The 22,241-nt window shown below is 42.9% G+C and overlaps 1 protein-coding gene across 1 annotated transcript in view; it reads right to left on the reverse strand.

Moving 5' to 3' along the window:
• Positions 1–22,241, reverse strand: part of ECT2 (epithelial cell transforming 2) — a 41,125-nt gene that overhangs the window by 1,376 nt on the left and 17,508 nt on the right. The window contains exons 16-24 of the mRNA XM_063131444.1: positions 20,477–20,587; positions 18,161–18,257; positions 16,404–16,485; positions 15,936–16,014; positions 15,373–15,492; positions 10,695–10,833; positions 7,058–7,212; positions 4,762–4,869; positions 2,711–2,857 (exon numbers count right to left, since the gene is read on the reverse strand). Coding sequence (XP_062987514.1) covers positions 2,711–2,857; positions 4,762–4,869; positions 7,058–7,212; positions 10,695–10,833; positions 15,373–15,492; positions 15,936–16,014; positions 16,404–16,485; positions 18,161–18,257; positions 20,477–20,587 — 1,038 coding nt within the window. The remainder of the gene's footprint in view (positions 1–2,710; positions 2,858–4,761; positions 4,870–7,057; positions 7,213–10,694; positions 10,834–15,372; positions 15,493–15,935; positions 16,015–16,403; positions 16,486–18,160; positions 18,258–20,476; positions 20,588–22,241) is intronic.

Consider the following 22,241-nt stretch of genomic DNA (forward strand, 5'->3'; position numbering starts at 1 on the left):
AGTGGTGACAGAGTTTGTCTGACATAGGCATTTAATTCAAAAGTGTAACTCAAATATCTCATGTTGGGAATGAAACTGTGAATACAGAGCCCAAGACAGACCCAGAGGTGAGAGGACATGGGATAGACTGTGCGCCTGATTTAAACAGGAAGTGCCCAACGGAGGTGGTGATGGAGCTCACTTTAGGTAGGCCTCTGGTCATCACCGGCTTCATCACTGGGGATCAAAGGGCAAGAACTGGCGAGGGAGAAGCCATTTAAGTTTTCAGAGCTGGAAGCCGTTTGCCCTTCTAGACCACAGGAAGGACGGATGAGAAGTCGAGGCCTAGAACTTTGGGAGCTCTCATCAACAGAGTTGGAACGCTGCACACTAACGAAGTGCTTAATTGGCCCACTTAAGCTGTATGTAGAAGAGGAACGAATAATCTAAAAACATTACGGGGGGGAGGGGACACACACACACACACACAAACAGTTAATCTTCATGGTGCGTTCAACCCACATTTAAAGCTCCTGCAACATTTCATCCAGTACCATTTATTTTAAGCTGAGGTAGCCCACACATCAGTAGCAACACGCTAACAATTCCCTTTGAATCCTTCAGTCCACCATGTTCAAGATCAGCTTGAACTAGATTTACCTTTCAGAGATTATGATACTCGAATCAGTACGACTAATCCGCTGGGTTTTGTATTTCAATAATTTCCAAGGGCCAGCTGAATTCTGAGCTGGCTTTGCTCCACCCTCCCTTTCCCCAATTGGAGAAGGCAAAGGAGGAACAAAGTCAACTGAGCCATGGCCTCCAGGAGTGGTCACTCTTGTCGCTTCTCCCTTCTTGGAAGGGGGAAGGGTCTTGCACAAGGCCTCCCTCCAAGTGTCGGAATTGATGGCTGGCAAGCTGAATTCAGCCAGTGAGCCAAAAGTTCCCCATCTCTGATCTACATGAAAAAGCACGAGGAGATTTTGTGGGAAGGGAGAGCTGAAATGTCATCAATATGCAGATGACTGCCAGCTTCTCCTCTTTATTGCATTCAAAGTATCTAAAGGAACATCTTACTGCATATGTATCTAACCAGACATATAGGTCATTTTCAAAGGCTCTCCTACAGGTTCCCAGCAGAGTGTCTGGATGCTTCTCTCACCTTCTTGTTTGCCTATACACATCCCAAAACCTAAACTCTTTAAAAGAATAGGCTAACGGGTTCAAACCAACTGGGTCTTTTGAGATGTAAATTTAGAGTCATTAGGAAAGTGGGTTCAGCCACTAGGAAATTTTCTGATTTGCTGGCTAGACCAATCACATCAGAAATGGAGGCTATCGCATGCCTGGACAAAATAAGAATCACTGTCTGTTAAGGGACCAACTTTTACTGAACTCAGATATCCATAGAAGTAAGCATTTGCTCACTCCTGGTAAGCCTTCCTTAAACACAGGAAGGCCAAGATGAACTGTCTCAAACCATCCTCTCCGCAATGAATTCTGCATATGCTTTAAAACCAATCACTCTAGTCAAGTCTAGGCTGAGGGGAAAGCCAGAAGAGGGAACAGGCCTAAAATATCTGATCTTCATCCTCCTCTTAAATGGGCATGTTAACCCTCCCAATGCCATAAGAACATAAGATGAGCTATGCTGGATCAGACCAAGGGTCCATCTAGTCCAGCACGCTGTTCACACAGTGGCCAACCAGCTATCAGCCAGGGATGAACAAGCAGGACATGGTGAAACAGCACCCTCCCACCCATGCTCCCCAGCAACTGGTGCACACAGGCTTACTGCCTCGAATATTGGAGATAGCCCATAACCATCAGGGCTAGTAGCCATTGATAGCTTTAGCCTCCAGGAATTTATCCAACCCCCTTTTAAAGGCATCCAAATTGGTGGCCATCACTACATTGTGTGGTAGTGAGTTCCATAATTTAACTATGCGCTGTGTGAAGAAGTCCTTCCTTTTATCTGTTCTGGATCTCCCACCAATCAGCTTCATGGGATGATCCCACTGGGTTCTAGTATTTTGAGAGAGGGAGGAAAATGTCTCCCTATCCACATTCTGCCATACTTCCCCCTTCCCGTGACCACACTAATAGCGATGCCCTCCATCCTCCCAGATTCATCCCACGGGAACAATTTCATCCTATGTTTTCAATTAGACTTTATAGCTATAGAGTTTTTAACTACTAGTTTCTCCTGCAACATTTTTAAGATTCATTTGTAACAAGACAAAGTACCTGACTCCTGAATTGTATAGTCATGAGACCGAGTGTTTAAAAGATCCAAATTCCCCAACCCCATTCTATTGCCTTCCCAACCCCAACACACATACACACAAACTTTATAATCAGCTGGCATTTCCCTGTGCAGAGATTATGCTTTATTGGCTGCAGAACCTCTGAGAACCTTCCAAGCTCAGTTTTCTAAATGCTTTGTTATCTCAAGTCTTTTATCAGCCACATGAGGACATATTTCCTTCTATTAAATACATTCCCTGATATCTCCACCATGTATGCTCACTTCTGGTTGATGTTTACAATGGATTTCTCTACTACGTTTGATATGATCTTTTAATCATATCAACCACATAGGTGTTATGGCTTCAAAGAGATTAATAAACATTGTACAATAAGCTTCATTATTTAAATAAGTGCAGTGAAGGAGTCAGAGTCCCACTTGGACTTTTATATTATTCAAGATTTCTCCAAGCAAGGCACTTACTGCTAGTGATGAAGTACTGGCAAGTCGCCCTCCTAAGAAACTTTCATTAGCTGTGCAGATATTCTTTCCTTCTGCACCACTGTGTGCCATCAAAGCTCTTCGAAGTGCTCTCTTTGGCGTCTTGGAAAAAGAGAACGCTCGTGTAACCTGCAGAGTTTGACAAGGGCCATTATTAGGTGAACCGAGACAATTTAATGAAATTGTGCCACCGTTTAAAAATGGAAACCAAATGCGAACCATCTCATTCTAGATTGTGCACATTCCAAGCTCACATTTCATTTGCCACCAATGCAATCCTAAGCAGCAGAGTTGCTCATTGGAAATCGTTAGGATCTGGCAGACTGCCCTCTGCTGGCCTCTGCCTATGAAGAGGGAATTCCACCAGCTGGGTTAAGAGTAGGGGTGTGCACGGACCCCCCACTCCGCTTCACTTTAAGATCCGCCATTTTCGGATCGGCCCGCTCCGCCCCGCCCCCACTCCGCCTGTGCCCACTCCGCTCCGCTCGGAGCTCCGGATCCGGATCGGAGCTCCGGTCCCCCCCCCCATAGGGGGGGTTACCGGGCCCTGCCGCCATCGCCGCCCATGCTGGAACCACGGACTCAGTTGGAGACGCTGACGGACCGCGGACGGAGGCAGGTAAGGGAGAGGAGGGCGGGGGGGTTACCGGGCCCTGCCGCCATCACCGCCCATGCGGTGACGGCGGCAGAGCCCGGTAAGGGACCAAGGGGGAGGGGCGGCCCAGACTTCCTGCTGGAACCACGGGCTCAATTGGAGACGCTGACGGACCGCGGACGGAGGCAGGTAAGGGAGAGGAGGGCGGGGGGCGTTACCGGGCCCTGCTGCTGTCGCCGCATGGGCGACAGCGACAGGGCCCGGTAAACCCCACTTACCTTTCCGGCGGAGCTCCGGATCGAGGCGAAGGATCCGCCTTCACCTCGATCCTCTTCGCCACGCTCCGCCGGCCCCCCAATCCTCTTCGCCTCCGCCTTAAGGGCAGGCGAAGCCCCCCGCTCCGCTACTGCTTCTCCGGTCCGATTAGAAGCGGAGCACATCCCTAGTTAAGAGGTAGGCTCTACTGCCTAAAGCTCCACCAGTATAAAGGTATCACTGGCACTGGTAGCAAGTGTCAAGCCCCAGTGTGGGCCGGTCAGAGCTGACTTTGGATCCACTGCTCTAACAGGAGGGATACCAGACCTGACTCCCCCACCTACTGCCCTGGCCAGCACAAGCCAGCAGGGCTGGGGAACAGATGAAGAATTCACCTTGTCACTCACCATTCCTTCCCCAGTTAGGATTGCTGGGCAAATCACTTTATCTACATGAAGCCTTGCAGCATCTTAAAGACTAGAAAATTTATTATGGCATAAATGTTTTGTGGAATAGAGCCCAGATATTTGAAGGGTTATACTCTTTTGGCATACATTTTATTTATTTTATAGATAGTTATATAATCCCAATGGAAAATAGTTGCATCAAATGGCAGAAAGTGCAGACTGTGCTTTTGCCGCTTTTTGCTGGCTAACATGGGTTAAGGTCACTTTTTCCCCAACTTCAAAACATCAAGATAACCCTGATTCAGACCCTCAAACTCTGCACCAGAAGTAGTAACGTATAGGATGTTTACAGGAGACAACACACACGGTGGTTGAAAGCTCTTTACTAAATTGTGGGTTACTGCACAATACATCCCTACAAAAATAATAGTGACATTTGTCAGTAGACAATACTCATTTTCTCTTCGAAAGTGCAGAATGTGTGCAAATGACTCCTTTCAACTTAAAAACATTTTATTGCACTGGAATAATTGTACTTTAAATGACTGTACTTTGTTGGAAAGGAAGCTTGTAGTTTTTTATTTATTTATTTATTTTCATGTCAGCTGCCTTGGGAAGGGCTTTATCCTAAAAGGAGAATAGGAATACTTAACATAAATAAACCTTAAGAAAAATGTGTTACAGGGAAAAGAACTGTGTGGGTTTTGCCCCCAAATGTGAACAGTTAATGCAAGGCGATAACTTCAGCATAGTTCTTTATTAGCTAAACCTCTTACCTTTTTGGATGTTTTCTTTATGGCCCGGGAGGCCCTACTCAAGGTACTGTCCACATCTTTTGTGTTTACTTCAATAGAATCAGGATCAGTTGAATAAATAAGATTTTCCTAACAGAAAGAAAATTTGACCATTAAAGAAAGGCGCCTTGAATTTAAGAGCCACATTTCAAAAATCCAGGTCTGTTCAAGTCCTTACGTTTTTCTTTATTGTGCATTAGACGTTGCATACTATTTTTGCACACCCACACAGGAGTTGCACGCCCACATTGCTTCAGAGCATTTTACCACTTAGCCATCAAGGAGGAAAAAAACAAAACAAAGTTAAAGACTTTGCTGCCCTCATGTGGGGTGTGTATGTCAATGTTCAATCTTTTTCAAAATAATAATAAGCTCTCCTCATTTTTAAAAAAGGGGATGCGAACCATGCAGGGTTAGAAGAGCAGGGAAAGTTTGTGACTCCAAGTGACAAGGTGATAAAGATTTTTAGAGCCCATTTGCAATTCTACTCCTGTCCGGAGACAGGAATGACTCAACGTGATCCTTTTTTCAATTGCAGCATTCTCTTAGTTCTAAATGCACTATTTTGCAAGAGCCCAAAGCTGGTCTGTTTGTACTTTTAGAGTCAAATCCTAGGCATACTCATGAGAATCCAAGAGTTCAAGGTGGCTCATGCACTCATAAGTGACTTAGGGTTCCAACCAAAGATGAACTACTGATAAAACAGAGACCTGGTTTGTACATAATCCTCCATTCCTGGGTTCAACAATCCAGGAACTGGTTTGGCTGCGTGAGAGAGGGCAGAGTTAACCCAACAACGAAACTGGATGGGTTAACGTATAAACAACCAAGAGTTCCTTAATTCAGGCTAGGAGGGAGGGAAGGAGAAATAGCAAGGCTAGAGGCTGGTAATGGGGGAGAAACAGTGAGGCAAAGGGAGCTAAAGGAAAAGCAAGGCTAGAGTCTAGGAGGAGGAGAAATAGTGAGCTAAAGAGGTGGGAGGGGAGAGAAATAGCAAGGCTAGAGGCTTGGAAGGAGGGGAAATAGGAAGAAAAAAGGGAGAGAGGGGAGAGAAATACTGATTTTAGAGACTGGGAGTGGGGGGAGAGAGAGAGAGAGAGAGAGAGAGAGAGAGAGAGAGAGAGAGAACGCAAAGGGGAAAGGTCTATGTGAGGCCGAAGACTGAGTGGAGCGAGAAAGAAACTCTTTCCTTCTCTGCCGGCCTGCCAACAGCTGATCTACAACAGGAACAGGAAGAGAACTTGGTGCTTTAGTGTGTTTTTTAAAGGTTTTTCTTAAATATACACACATATATATATACACACACACTAAGGGGACAGAGAGTGGAGGGCTTTCATGGGGCACCAGTGGAAGTCTCAGTAAAGAACCTTTACGAACGCCATGTTCCGTACCCCTAATTTACATGATCATTACAAATCCAGCAGCACATACACAAATCCTGCTAGAAACATGATGTTTTATTTTTAACACATTTAGATCCTGCTTTTTCTTAAGGTAATGGTCAAAGCAGCCAAGAAATTATAGCGATTTACACAACATAAAATAAAAGGAGCAGTACAAACACTAAAAACAAAGGAATAAAAAGAGGCTAACAAATAGCCATTAAATACTGTTGAATCAGACAGCTTCCTACAAAATAACCTGGCGAAAGAGCAAACGAGCATGGCCCAAAAGCTTCCTGGAAATGATGCCTACTGTGCCATTTAATGTCATTCTAAACGGTTTGGGAATATTATCTGTGCTCATATTGTTGTGTTGTTTTGCTGATCTTGTGACCGTAAATAAAATTTTGTGAACCGCCCAGAGAGCTCCGGTTATTGGGCGGTATAGAAATGTAATAAAATAAATAAATAAATAAAATTCATTCATTCATTCATTCAAACAGGCAGGCTGGTAGAACAGGTCTACATATACTGATATTGATATACTACTGAACTCCCAGCACAGATGTGCTGCACCTGTAATGTCAATATCTCCAAGCAGATCATGTAAACAAAAGCATTGCTACACCTGGACATTGCATTGTTTGGCAGTAATATAGCCGTAACCAGCCACATGTTTGGTGTACAGAACATTTTAGGTTCTGTAGAAATCATCAAAGACTGTTCAAGCCAAGCCATGAAAAAGTGCTCCATTTGCCATTCCATTGGTTCCAACATGGCATCAAGAAGATTTATCACACATATGTCTCTTAAATATCAATCTGCACATCAACACATTCATTGTACAATTCTCTCTCTCTCTCTCTCTCTCATCAACTCTAATATTAAGAACTTACTGCATCTGCTTTACATATTGTGTTGGCTACATGCCGACACAGCCTCTTCAGCCAGTCCTCCTTGGGAAGTTCCTCAGTTGTTATCTGGAAACTGAACAACAAGTTGGTCTGCTCTGTCGGTGGCCGTACAACCAACGCAAATGCTTTGCGGCAGTCTGCAAAGAACAACAGTTCTTAAATGTCTTAACAATTCAAGGAGGAGAGCATGGACTAGTGAATATTAGACATCTAAGCACAAGGACAACATGTGAACAGACGATCAGGTTACAAGCCTGATCGTCAACAAATCAGCCCACAAGCTATCTCAGCACAGAATTCTACTGTAGTTGGACTGCCCCCTCCTCCCTCAATCAGCAGCAATCTGTATAGCTTACAGAAGAAACTTCCTGACTGTTAGAGCAGTACGACAATGGAACCAGTCACCTAGGGAGGTGGTGGGCTCTCCCACACTAGAGGCCTTCAAGAGGCAGCTGGACAACCATCTATCAGGGATGCTTTAGGGTAGATTCCTACATTGAGCAGGGGGCTGGACTCGATGGCCTTGTAGGCCCCTTCCAACTTTGCTATTCTATGATTCTATGATGCTATAAGTCTAAAAATGCCTCCTGTGCATTATGGCAGGCACCAGGAAGAGAATTTCACCCATGCAAAACTTAAATTTAGGATTTCTAAACCCAAAGACAATGCCACCTCAAGGAATCCATTCCTTTGTAGCAGCTCCCATCTCTGCGACCTATTGTGGGTCAGTTTTCCCACCCACAGAGAGCAAAAGGACAAAGTTCAACAAGGTGCATTAAGCAGCATCAAGGCTTCAGAATGCTTCGCTTATCATAGAATAGCAGAGTTGGAAGGGGCCTACAAGGCCATCGAGTCCAACCCCCTGCTCAATGCAGGAATCCACCCTAAAGCATCCCTGACAAATGGCTGTCCAGCTGCATCTTGAAGCCCTCTAGTGTGGGAGAGGCCACAACCTCACCAGGCAACTGATTCCATTGTTGTACTGCTCTAACAGTCAGGAAGTATTTCCTGATGTCCAGCCGGAATCTGGCTTCCTTTAACTTGAGCCCGTTATTCCGTGTCCTGCACTCTGGGAGGATCGAGAAGAGATCCTGGCCCTCCTCTGTGTGACAACCTTTTAAGTATTTGAAGAGTGCTCTCATGTCTCCCCTCAATCTTCTCTTCTCCAGGCTAAACATGCCCAGTTCTTTCAGTCCTTCCCTGCTATAACTTAAAGAAACTGTGTTCTTAATCAACTGGCAGGCTGCTCGGCACAAACTCGTGCTTAGGGAGCCGGCTACGGAATTATGTTCACTCTTTCCCTGCCTGCAAATACCTCGTTAGCCTGAGTTTGGCATGACGTGCTACTGTTGCCATCTTGGGTTAAAGTTGAGTCCAAGGTCATTGCTAAATGCATCTTGACAATACTAAATAAAACCAGGTTCTTGGAGTGGATTGAGGAGCATTGCCAGGTTCACTTCAGCTTGGCTTGGTAATGGTTGTATGCTAAAGAACCAGCATGGTACCAGCTTGGTATTGATTGTATGCTAAAGAACCAGCATGGTATATAGTGGCCATAGTGTTGGTCTAGCACCAAGTAGAACTCAGTTCAGTCCCCCACTTCCCCATGAAGCTCACTGGGTGACTATGGGGCAGGAAAAAATGGGAGGGTGGGGGAAAACTTTGCATGCCACCTTGAGCTTCTTGGAAAGAAGGGTAGGAATAAACATGTAATCAAACACCTGAAACACTGACTGGGCAGAGAGAGGAAACTATCGTTCAATGGCAGGAGAAGAAAATGCTCTTTCCCATGGCTCTTTCCTGAAACATAAACCCCAATTAATTGTATATTTACTTCAGCTCCTAGAGAGACCCTGATGGATTTTATATGACTGGCAGGCAGGATCGTTTTATTAGGTACTCTACCATACCTGAAGTCTAACAGTGCTTTAAATTGAGGGCATGATTGCAAAACGCAAGCTCTTCTTAAAAAAATAAATTGTAGACTACAATAATCATATAGCGGGGAGGGGGAGAAAGTCCGAAAGGTTTTGACCCCTGACGTGGATGGCATGCCAGACATAACCCTTTTCTTGCTTTTGAGTTCTCTGCAGTGACAGTGTGTGTTGTAGCTGAATGTGAATACTTAGTTTCTGTATCTTTCATCTGCTTACATGGCTTTATGGCTGACTCTGTCCCCTGGGATCCTGCACCTTGCCTTGGTCACTGCAAATTTGTAGTGGTTAAATTTGTAGGAATACTTGGCTCAGCAATACTACAAACGAGAAGGATCTTGGAATTGTTGTAGATCGCAAGCTGAATATGAGCCAACATTGCGATATGGCTGCAAGAAAGGCAAATGCTATTTTGGGCTGCATTAATAGAACAGCTTCCAAATCACGTGAGGTGCTGGTTCCTCTCTATTCGGCCCTGGTTAGGCCTCATCTAGAGTATTGTGTCCAGTTCTGGGCTCCACAATTCAAGAAGGATGCAGACAAGCTGGAGCGTGTTCAGAGGAGGGCAACCAGGATGATCAGGGGTCTGTAAACAAAGCCCTATGAAGAGAGACTGAAAGAACTGGGCATGTTTAGCCTGGAGAAGAGAAGATTGAGGGGAGACATGATAGCACTCTTCAAATACTTAAAAGGTTGTCACACAGAGGAGGGCCAGGATCTCTTCTCGATCCTCCCAGAGTGCAGGACACGGAATAACGGGCTCAAGTTAAAGGAAGCCAGATTCCAGCTGGACATCAGGAAAAACTTCCTGACTGTTAGAGCAGTACGACAATGGAATCAGTTGCCTGGTGAGGTTGTGGCCTCTCCCACACTAGAGGCCTTCAAGAGGCAGCTGGACAACCATCTGTCAGGGATGCCTTAGGGTGGATTCCTGCATTGAGCAGGGGGTTGGACTCGATGGCCTTGTAGGCCCCTTCCAACTCTGCTGTTCTATGATTCTATGAATTCGTGGCCCTCTAGATGTTTCAGCCTAGATTCCATTGTCCTTCACCATTGGTTATGCTAGGGCTGATGGGAGGTGTCGGCCCAAACATTTGGAAAGCCACAAGTTCCCCACCCACTGTCACAGGAACATTTCTTTTCAGCAGCATAGAATATTGCTACAATAAACACTGATGGAAGTAATACAAATAAGACTGCAGCACTCGCTTATACAATGAAGCTACATTGTCATTCCTATGAATATAAGCCATGCTGAAATCAATCTACAGAAAGTTATCCATGGCCGCTAAAGGATTTTAGGCTAGAAATATGGGCTTAACTCCCGTTTTAAGATTAAAGTGCCAGTCACATAAACCTTTGTTCTTAAAGGTTAACATACCCACACATGACGCTTTATTTTTAGATAAGCATTGTGCCAAAGCTCATGGAAATAAAGCAAGAGTGTTGTGCTCTAAAAGCTTTGAGAGTGGTTTTCTCCAAGTACACGTTCAAAACTGACATTTGACTGTCTTCCCTCACGGCTCTTTTTAATGTTGATTTAGAATTCCCTGACCTCCAAGTGAAACCTCTTTGGAAGAGATCTTGAAGTTCAGCTACATCAAAACTTATCAGCATTTGAAGTCATCACTCCATGTATTAGTCCTCTAAACCTCCCACCCCCATTCCGTTCCAAATGTTCAAACCTTCTGTCTCTCTGATGTCTAGTACTTTCTTGATCTGAGACAGGGGCATGAGGATGATATGCTTGAGGCAGGCTGGTGGCCTGGTATGGCCATGTGGGCTCTTGAAACCACCAATGACTTTGTGCCGTTTCCTGGCAATCTGTGAAAAAGAAAACAGGGGGGCGGGGAATTAGCTCAGATAGTCCCAGAAATCTTTAACTGGCAAATTCTGTAGCAAACAACAGTTTCTGAAAATCATAAGCAATTCCAACATATGGATGAATGTTTTTGCTTATAATGTCACGTCCCCCATATTTTATGAGAGAGATTCATAGTTGATGTTTCACTGAACACCACATGCTGAATTCTAGTACATGTCTCTCTTCTCTTCTGCCTTTACTTGCAAAATGTTCCAGAGCTGCATATGTCTAGTACTAGGGCATCGCACTAAGCACCTTAAAATAAGGGTGATCACTTCCTCCCACAGGTTGATGTGTTTTGGATTAAGGCCCATCAATTTTGATAGAACTTGCAAGGAAGCACACATACGGCTTTGAAGATAATATCTCGAGGACCTCTGCTTTGAAGCCTGAGTTGTCACAAATACCAAAATCTAAACTTAGGTGGACGACACACTGGCTTGCCTGCAACTTCTGTAGACTGTCACCTTAGTGAAGTCCTTGGTCAAGTCTTTCAATTAAGTTGCGTTACTACGTGGTACGTTCTACAGGTATCCTCCTACCTCCAAATCAAGAATCATCAACCCAACAATGTCAACTCAAATACCCAAGTGAAATGTAGCATTTGTTCGTTATAATCCAGGAGTAGATACGACACTAAAAAGCCAAGAAATGATGTCAGTGTTTCAATTCTCCTGGCCTGAATGCTGCAATTCTCCTGGCCTGAATGCTGATTCTTCAATATTTGAGTTAAGGTAATTAAATGATCTTTAATGTTGAATGTCATTGTTTCCATATTATATTTAGGGTATCTTAGCTATATTATAAGCCGCTTTGTTAAGGCTTTTTGCCTTCAAAACTAGGATATAAAATATTTGAATGAATAATGAATGAATTATTTTATTTATTTATTTATTACATTTCTATACCGCCCAATAGCCGGAGCTCTCTGGGCGGTTCACAAAAATTAAAACCATTCAAAGTATAAAACAACAGTATAAAACCATAATATAAAATACAATATAAAAGCTCAACCAGATAAAAACAGCAGCAATGCAAAATTACAAATTTAAAACCATGTTATTTAAAATTTATAGATTGTTAAAATGTTGGGAGAATAAAATTAATTAATTAGGCTATTTGCATCACTTATCTTAATTTGCATGATTTATTTTGCTTCTGCTAGGTACGAGAACTATTTATGGTAATTATGGGGAGGGTATTGAAGCCCCACTGACTTCTGTTCTCGTCACGCATTGCCTACACATTTTAAAGCATATCTTCTCAACTAGATCTTGCCATAGTCACAATACTTTGGCAACATCCAGATTAGAATACTTTAACAGCATCTATGTGCGGCTACCTTTCAAAAGGTACAAAATGCTTTTCCTGATTACATAATGCCCACACAATATCAACTTCACTGGCTCTTTATTGGTTTCTAGGTCCAGTTCAAAGTGCATCTATCTTTAAAGCCCTAAACTGTTTGGGACCTGCATAGCTTAAGGATTGCCTCCCAACATGTGAATCTTCCTTCACACATGGGTCTTTGGGCAAAGGCTTTCATGTCCCACCACTGCACCTCATGTGGTTTCCCTTCTTAACGTTGGCACACAGACTGTGTGATTTCCTGCTGTAGGAAAAGTCCTCAACTCCATCACTGCCCTTTAAGAGCCAGATAAAATCCTAACCCTTCCTCTCCCTCGTCACCTAGCAGCAGGTACATCAGGCTGCAGCAGAGGGAGAGGTGAGGCCACGCCATCAGCTCTGCTGAGAGAACTCCTCCTTTGGGCTGCTCGTCTCCCTGAACTATTTTCCATCTCAGTTGGTCATTAAAAGAACTCTGCAACTTAAACACTGGAGCCTGAGTTTGCTTTTTTCCTTGTCCTTCCCTGTTTCTTTTTGTGTCACGTACAAGACTGACAACAGGGATTGTCTGGTTTGTAAGCCACTCTGGGAATGGGGAAAAATGGTTTAAATCTATATACGAATACAGTAACCTAAGGCTTATTTACTCGAGATCTACCAGACGGATTTTGCTCATTTGTGTTTTAAGCTGAAGCTTGAGCAGTGTAGATGTGCAGAAAATTTTGCTACGTTCAAAAATATTAAATGCTCAAGCTTTAACAGCAATTAATTTCCTCTGTGTCAAACAAGCAGGGCAGCATTCCGCCAATCAATATCATGCAGAAGCACAGCTGAACAGTTAGGGTGTCACCACCAGCGGGGCAGTGGAGGGGGCCGGAGGGGGCCAATCGAGGCGCACAAGGGATAGGGCTGCGCTGCATGCAAATTAAGAAGGGGGAATTCACTATGAATGTGGTGAGGGGACTGAGGGTGGGGGGAAGCAGGAAAGAGGCAGGACTGCTAGAGACCATGGCAACATGGGCTTTACGCTAGTTAATAAAAAATTACTATTTAGACACATTTCAGTGGACACTCCAATAATCTGGCATTTGTTTGCTGATTCATTAATGCTGTTGCTTTTTTGTCGTGACAGTTTTATTTGCATCAAACCAACAAGCATGATTGCATGATCATTTTATGATTATATATGATTGTTTGGTTCTTTGAAGCTCCTTTTCGGTGACAGAAACGCAGGACAAAATATTTTTACCCAAGCTTAAGGGCTGAGAATTTAGAATTTGCAGGGTGTTTTGTTTAGTTTTTACGTGAAATAAGAGCAGAGGTTCTTAGGAATCTGGGTTCTGTAACCAATCATTACATTATATACAAAAAGCACCACCCTGCTATAATCCTGGACAATTAAAGCTCAATGGGCCATCTGGCTTAAGCATTTAACATCACTGATCAAGGACTAGGTTCAAACTTACTCATGGCCATTTAAGGCAGATTCGCATCAAAAGTTCTACATCCCTAATGGTACAACTAGTATGGACTACAATGAACTTGTGCTTTTTATGGCGTCTCCCATGCTAAACTCAGGCCTCCGAAACTTGATTAGTTTTCCCCCTAGCTCAGTATCCTTCCAACAGCAATTACTGGTTATACTGCTTGTGTGGACACTTTATGTGCCCATTTTGTATAGCCTAAGCAGAAGCAAAACAGACTCACCTGACACAGACCCGTTATTTATTCACATTACATACAAATAAGCCCCATGAGAACGTGTGTATTGCTTAGCCACTGTCTTGAGAACTTGAAACAGTGCCAGGCCTGTAAGCAGCACAGGGGCCCAACTGATTTTGATGAGCTACACTAGGGAAACCAAGATGCATCAATCCCCATGTTGCAAAAAACCCAATCTAGTATCTTCGCTTGCTTTCTCTGCGTCAAGTGCACATTAGAGATGGGAAAACAAAAAAGGAGAGCCAAAAAGCCAATTGAAGAGATTCAAGCAGGGTTTTTTTTCCCCAGTCTCCTAAGCACGCATGGTACTCACAAGAGTTTCACCTAAATTCTAAGGTGCAGGAAGCCATGTTCAAAAGGATCAGCCCAATTGATTGCTTCCTCCAATCCACCCTGCAATAAGTAAAGCCCCATTGAACTCAGTGGGCTATACTCTCACAAATATACAAAGGATCTTACCAATATTTTTATAAATCAAACACAATGGTACAGGAAGGTAGATTCACACAGTCAGAAAGGTAACAGGTATCAAGCGATAAAAGTGACTGTCTCCACCATACGCACATTTACACAGGGTAACCAAGCATCCTCCGAAACAGATACCATTTCACACAACCATCTTACACTACAATTATTAATTTAGCAACGACAACAGTTATGCAAACTGGCTCCTGAACATAGGGAGAGCTGTGTGCCTACTGCAATTCTCAGGAACGCCAAAAAAAAAGTGCACATTTAGCAATTACAGAATTTAGCTTCCAATGAGTCTCTTTTATTTAAAAATGGGAAAAATACTTCCAAGCCCTTATGGGCTGCAAAACAGTGTGGGAAAACCTACCAAAACCTCAGATGCCAAAAATATGCAGCTGAATAGGATTTCTGTAATCAGGAGCCTAGTTCCAGGGCCCCAAATGGATAAACAAATGCGTTCAATTTGCATGACGTTATACAGGTTGCAGAATTCAGCCTCTTGTCAGAGAATGTGGGTTTCTTTTCTTTCAAAAACACATGGTCCTGGTCATAGGTTGATAACACATCTAATGCATATCTACTTCCATTTCCTAAAGAACTCATTCAGGAAGAATTACTGAGAAGCCCTCCTTACATGACAGCATCTCTCTGCAGCAACTCTTTCAAGGCCAGTAGCAAGACTTAGCAGGAGAAAGTTGTTCCGCCTTTCCCACTAATCCCCCCCACTATCGAGCTACAAAGCATTAACTCTACGGAAATAAACTGCTCCTTCTGACAATGTGTGCAGCAGTTCTTACCAGCTGAGTGAGTGCTACATATAACATAATGCTTTCTGTCAAGACAAAAAGAAAGTGTTCTAGTTGTCCTTCATAGATTCCAGGTATTGGGGCCCCTATTTATTCCTCTGCGTTGCAAGTCATTCCAGAATGTCACAGCCAAATGAATATCTATAGACTTACCTCCAGGCAATCGTTAAAAAGAAACAGAGTGACCTGCTCCCCTCTGTCACAGAGGTCATCACCAAGCGCAACCGTTTCCAGGCGCTGAATCAGACTTCGGTGAGACGACAAGAGATTGGCCTGTGGGGTTTAGGAGAAGCTCATTAAAAAAAAAAGTTCAGGAAGCTGCTGCATCACCAAGAGATAATGATGAAACAGAGTGGTCTTTCAACCTGAAAGATTTTTGAATACAGTACATATATTGTTAGCCACTGGACAGTTAATTTATAGTACTTTTCAGTACTATAGATAGAGATCCTATCACAAGGCAAGCAGTAATGTTATTTGTTTACCAAAGAATTCCCTGTCTCAAAAGCATCAAGTCAAAATACACAGGAGGAAGAAAGTCTATTAACTCGATGCCATCTCCGCAGCTCCCAAACAGGACCGCCCCCTTCATTGTCCACTAACATTTTCCTTTCCAATACATCATTTTTTTGTACATACACATGTGTACATACACACACACACACACACACACACCAATAACATTTCCTCTCAGTCCCAGCTACATCTTTACTTACTGGACAACCATCAACTTCATAAACAACATCAAAAATCTGCCTTTGGGCTTCAGTTTTCCTTTTGTCTTCATTGATATGCCTGAAAAAAGGACAAGAAAATACTATAAATTGCTATGGTTTAGATTAAGTATGGAAATATCCGTTACAGCCCTTTGAAGAAGGCCTAATAAAAAGCAAGAGGATGAAACGCGTTTTTCAGAAAAAGATTCATTCATAGCTGCCTGAGGCTATTCTCTCTTTTCTGCGTTTATCTCGGATGCTCACCCGCCTTGCCCCTTTGTTTTTGCAACTTGCAAACAGAAGCTGGAAATATTGTGAACCGCCCAGAGAGCTTCGGCTATTGGGCGGTATAGAAATGCAATCAATAAATATTCCACAAGACAAGTAGACAGTACACATTGCATAGTCTACTATACTAGTATCTGTGCTATTCTTTTTTTGGTTATACTGACTAAAACTACCACTTACGTCATTACTTCCTTCAATGATTCAATGGCTCTTTCTAGAGTTGCCTTGTCAGGATTGTCTTCTGCTGTGTGTTTCTTAATGTCTATAGTAAGAAAGTATTAAAATAGCATTATTATTTTTTATGATGTCAAGACAATGGCTGGACTTGCACATAACTCTAGCCCATGGTATGAGTTGTTAAGTTTTAGGTTGTTGTGATGTGTGAACCTAGCCATGCTAACAAAACATAGTTTGTTAACCACAAATAACCCAGAACGAGAACCCATGATTTATTGTTGAACTGTAAACTCTGGGTGATTTAAACCATGGGATGACATTACATGTGAACCCAGTACCATGGGCTGTTTATGGGTTGTTTCACCAGCTACAGAGGTGGCAGGCAAGAATGGTAAAAAATAAATAAATCCAGCTGCTGTGCATGCCAGTACTACAATACCACTATGACATTTGGGATACAGGGAAGGTGTGGGCAAAGGAGGAGAAAAACAACCAAAGGATTGAGAAAACAAACCAAGATTTGTTTGATTGTCTGCCAGACAAATCCTGGGTAGGACAACAAACCATGGGTTACCCTATGGGTTAAATAAGCCATGGTTTACCATTATGTGCAAATCAGGTAAATGCTGGTCATGTTACTGTAGGAGAGTACAAATTCTGAGAGGATGTACACAAGAGAAATCTGTGCGACTGAAAATAGGCATACAGCACATGACTTTTAGATGAAGAACCTGAGATGTCAGAAACCCAACATACTCAGCTTTTAGTTTTTGAAAGGTGACCATTCCTAGGATGAAAATTTGACCATATAGCCCATTTTTATTGAAACATTAGTATGATTTCCCCCCCTTCCCCATCCCACATAAAAGTAACTGACCAAAGCCATATGGAGGGGTGGGGGTGGGGGGAACCTGCCACTTTCAGAAATGTTCTAAACCCTATTTTTGGGACCAGAGTCAAAACAGCAAGATGGACCCTAATAGGGATTAGTACCTATATGTACAAATGAAGGCTCAAAGACCAAGAAATGGAGTGGTGGGGGGAGAGAGAGAGAAAAGAGAAGTAGACAGAGGAAGGGAAAAGTTCACAGCACTTGACCACTGAACAATGGCCCATCTCCACCAAGTCAATGGAGGAAAAATATCTTTAATTTTAAGTATGTTTTTAAATGTAGTACCATAGAGGCTTAGACGAACTGTTTACCACCACTTCTCCCCATACAGATAGGCTTAAATGGTTAGAAGAGTGTCTAACTTGAAGTTATGAATGTTAAAAATACTGCAGGTCTGGCTCAGTTGTGAAAGTGTACACGTCTAGATGAGGAATGGCAAGAAGTCCCACGGCTGCTCATTAAGACAACACCTACAGTAAGCAACCAATTAATTTAAGGAAGTGCAGGTGTTTTGGTGACAAAGAACATTAACAGCACTTCAAAAAGTGTCTGAAACTACTGGCCACTTACATTCCATTATGCTTCTTAATTAAAACATGTTTTAGGGATCTCTTTAATTTAAAATTAGAGCCCCAAACAGTCACTGCCGTAACAAATTATCTATTCTTTGGGAAGTTTAAAAGACAGTCACATGCAAGTACTCTCCATCCCTATACGAACTTCTTCTTAAAATGTACACGACACGTATAAAGTTGCGGAATGTTTGCCTCGCCCAACTGGAAGCAGCTATAATAAGACCTCGGGTCACTTAATCTAATAAAGCTCGTAAGTTATTTTAAAAGCAAGGCAGACAAGTCCACCTACTTACCATTTAGAAGGAGGGCAACACTAGGAAGCCTCTGAACGGGTCGGATGAGGAGTTCTGCCAAACTCTGGCGACCACACTCAGGTTTAGCTTGATTTATCTATTGCGAGAAAAGTTCTGGTGTTATTTACCCTAGAGAAATCTAGTTTTTAAAAATCCTGACCCTTCCCATTGCTAAGTGATAAATTCTTATTTATTTAACTTTCAATTCTCATGCTTACAAGTTGCTATGTTTTACCAAAACCCAAATCCTGCATGTTCCATATATTTGTTACCTGCTTGTTGTTGCCTATTTGTCAACCCTAGTAGACGTTAATATTTTCAACTGGCTAAATCAATAGCTCAAAAGACAAGTATTTATGCACAACTGCTGCATTACACATTCTTTCCCCCCATTCTTTCAATCCTGCTATATCAGCTTAGCTACTTCTCTTATATTTTGAAACAAAGAAATCAGGGCACGTAAACAATCTCATCCATTCATTTTGTTAAGCAATCAGATACTTGTTTTTATTAGGCCAGGATGGGTAACACAAATCTTATCGCCCACTGTATATGAAGGAGCAATCAGGCCAGTTCTTAAAGCTACCAGTTTGGGCCTCCTCCAAGTCCCATGGAAAAGACAGCTACTTCTAGCTGGCAAAATAGTGGCCATAATCTAGCATGAAGTCAAGTGTTAAGAGAATGGCAGGCAACCACTTCTGGTCCAGGGATTAGATTGCCCCACCCTCTTGGGACCAAGCTGGCAGGCCAAATGCCATCACTGGGGTGAAGCCCAGCCCTGAAGCCCAGCCCCCAACTGTTGATATCATCCACATGCACCCACTTTTTAAAAACTTCTTTTTCTCCATACAGAGAGAGAGATAGAGCTCTATACTTCTCTCTACATTAAGACTCAGACGCGAGCACTTGCGGGGGCTACTTCCTGAAAATGGCAACCAAGTCAGGCACCTCCTTCCTATACTGTTCATGTCCCAACTGGGGTGTGAGCGGTACAGGAAAGGACTTGGCCATAGCTTGCAGGACCAGATCCTTCAAGGACCAGCCAATTCAGTCACCTCCTTCCTGTAACAGTCATGCCCCAATTGCAGCTCGAGCAGTGCAAGAAGAGACTTCCACAGGGCATGTAGGAGCCACTCACACCAGCTCCAGGCATGAGGTAATCCCAATGTTATCTTCAATCTCTCATTGGAGATAAAAAATGGTGCTGCATGCCCTCCCATCTCTGATGGGACATAATATTGGAATTCCTCTCCCAAGCCTCCAGGCCAGAGGGTGGGACTTGGGAGGGCCAGATTAGGTTGCCCTAATCTAAAGGTTGCCCTGCACTGCATTAGATCAAATATTTTCTGGCCACGCAAAAGCAGGGAATTTAATTCCCCCCCAGCTCCCTAAGGCCCACCAAGATCATCTCTCTTCGTGATCTGCCACTAGGATTATGTTCTAAAAGTGTAGGCTGATTTCAGGCTTGCAGGATATACTTTGCTTTTTTTACTATAACATCATCATCAGACTATCAACAGTCTAATATAGGGGGGATACATTGTTCTGGTTTCCATTGTTAAATGAGTCAGACTGAGAAACCCTTGTCAATCTATTCAAAACACCCAGTGACCTACCAATCAATCCCAAACTACCTTCTATTCATCTCTAAAGGCATTAAAACCAGATGCTGATATATTTTTCCACAAAAGTCAAACTTAAGCTCTAAGTCAAGGGTGCAGAACCTCTTTCAGCCCAAGAGCCAAATTCAATTTTGGATAAGCTTTCATGGATGGTTAGGGCTGGGCCAAAATACAAAAAATACCAGCATATTTTAGCTTAAAGTTCTTACTGCCAGACACTAAGCCTTAGGAGAGGCATTTCAACCTTTTAGAATGAAGAAAAATGCACTAAAACTGGAAAACTACCAAATAATCAATAGTTGGAGGGAAAAGGGGTGGGGATAGGATGGGTGCATGGCCATCTGGGAAACCATAGAGCTGGATAGGGACCCCAGGAGGGCTGGATATGGCCCTGGGCGTAAAGTTCTGCCCCCCTGCTCTGAAACAATAGATTAAATTCCTACTGTGGACTTCAGTGCTGAAGGCGAAGCAAAGCAAGATTTTATTTTAACATGCTGGTGCTTCTTCAGTGCCCAAAATCATGATCGAATGGGCTGTATCCAATATACTTAGAGCAGACCTATTGAAATAAATGGGACTTAAACTAGCATCAGATATAACCCCTTGTCTCCACTTCCAGAAAATCAAACATTTCACAAAGAGGCACACTGCATTAGGGCCAGAGAGAAACAGAAACACACACAAAAATAATTACCTTTAGGAAAGCATGAAACCTTGGCTTCTGTTTTTCACACTTAGTAATAGTTTCCTTGCTCATTTCAAAGAAGTTCACAAAAGGAGGGTATGTTTTCAGCAAGTCTTTTGACTAAAAGGATGCAGAACTTTCATTTACAACGTGCATGCAGTGGAAGTATGGAAAAATACCATTAAGAAATATTGGTGCTTTACAGCAACCAGCTGAAAGTTCCCCCTGATATCTTAAAAATACTTTTAAGTTACTGCTGAACTAGCCAAAAGAGATTCTACCATCACTATGCATAATTTGGTGAAGTGGTGCCATGCTGGGATTAGTAGGGACTGTTGCCTATTGTATATACATATTCTCTTTATCACATTGTATTTTTGGTTTTAATTTTTGTGAACCGCCCAGACAGCTTTGGACATTAAGCAGCATAGAAATGAAATAAATGAACTGAAGTGCAACGACATAGTTTAGCTTCGGCCATTGAGAGATGCCCAAAGAATAGTACCTGTTGGGCTTGCCCGACAGAGATGTTTATCGGAAGTTTATGCACAAAGATTCTATATACTTGGGCATTACACATCTTTTCTAGGAGTTCCTCTCTAAAAGGGAAAGTCCTTTCAATATTTGAGGTGTAAATTAATCACCTAACCAAAGAATGCAGGAAGGCAGCCCTGTTGTATTCAAAACCACGTTTAATGAGAAGGCCGCAGGAGGCTTGCACTACGGGCAGCTAGTTCACAGTTCTCCTGCAATGTAATCTGGATCAAAAATCCTTCTTTGGTTAATTCTACGTGTATGCAAAGGCTGATAAGGATCCAAGGTAGGCCCAAAAAAGGAGAAAAACATCTCAGGATGCAAAGATCTTATTAGTGGAAAGCCCAACGCATTTCGGTCTCTTTTCTAATTTGGAGGCCTTCTTCTAAAAACTCTGCAGAGATTCTTATAACAAATGCCCCATGTGTCACTTACCAGGCTCTTGACCTTACAATCAAAAGTGAAGGGGAATATGTGAACCGCCCAGAGAGCTCCAGCTATTGGGCGGTATAGAAATGTAATAAATAAATAAATAAATATGGACATTCTGATACCAACAGCTGCCGTCTAGGTGTGAATTTTATTTAGCTACTGTTAACAACAATAGGCTGACACCCAAAGTGGTTATGGACTGCAAGGGTAGCATGCACTGTATGAAATCATTTAATCCCCATCATTTAATCCCCCAAATAAACTTTATAGGCACTTTCAGTGGTCAAAGGAAAGGGGTTCTGTATCTCCACTATGCTCTTACTGACAGCATCTCAGAACTCAGATTATTCTCAACTCTGCTACTACATAAACCCCATAGCGTATTTGTTGTTGTTGATTCGTTCAGTCGCTTCCGACTCTTCGTGACTTCATGGACCAGCCCACGCCGGAGCTTTCTGTCGGCTGCCGCCACCCCTAGCTCCCCCAAGGTCAAGTCTGTCACCTCCAGAATATCATCCATCCATCTTGCCCTTGGTCGGCCCCTCTTCCTTTTGCCTTCCACTTTCCCTAGTGTATGGTAGGGTGTTTTTTTTTAATATCTTTAATTCCAAGGGCCTATTGAGAACTACTGGACAGGTCACCACCACAAAAACTGATTTTATACAACAGCCTAGTTCCTGCCTAGGAATTAATATGTAGCTGAACTATGGTGGGAATAATGCATCTCCTTAATTCACTGAGCTCACCAGGTCCACAGCTTACAGAATACAATAGTACAAGAGTGCACCCACAAAACTTTGCCCAGTGC

The sequence above is a fragment of the Elgaria multicarinata genome, chromosome 8 (genome assembly GCF_023053635.1).
Source record: "Elgaria multicarinata webbii isolate HBS135686 ecotype San Diego chromosome 8, rElgMul1.1.pri, whole genome shotgun sequence".
Classification (NCBI taxonomy): Eukaryota; Metazoa; Chordata; class Lepidosauria; order Squamata; family Anguidae; genus Elgaria; species Elgaria multicarinata.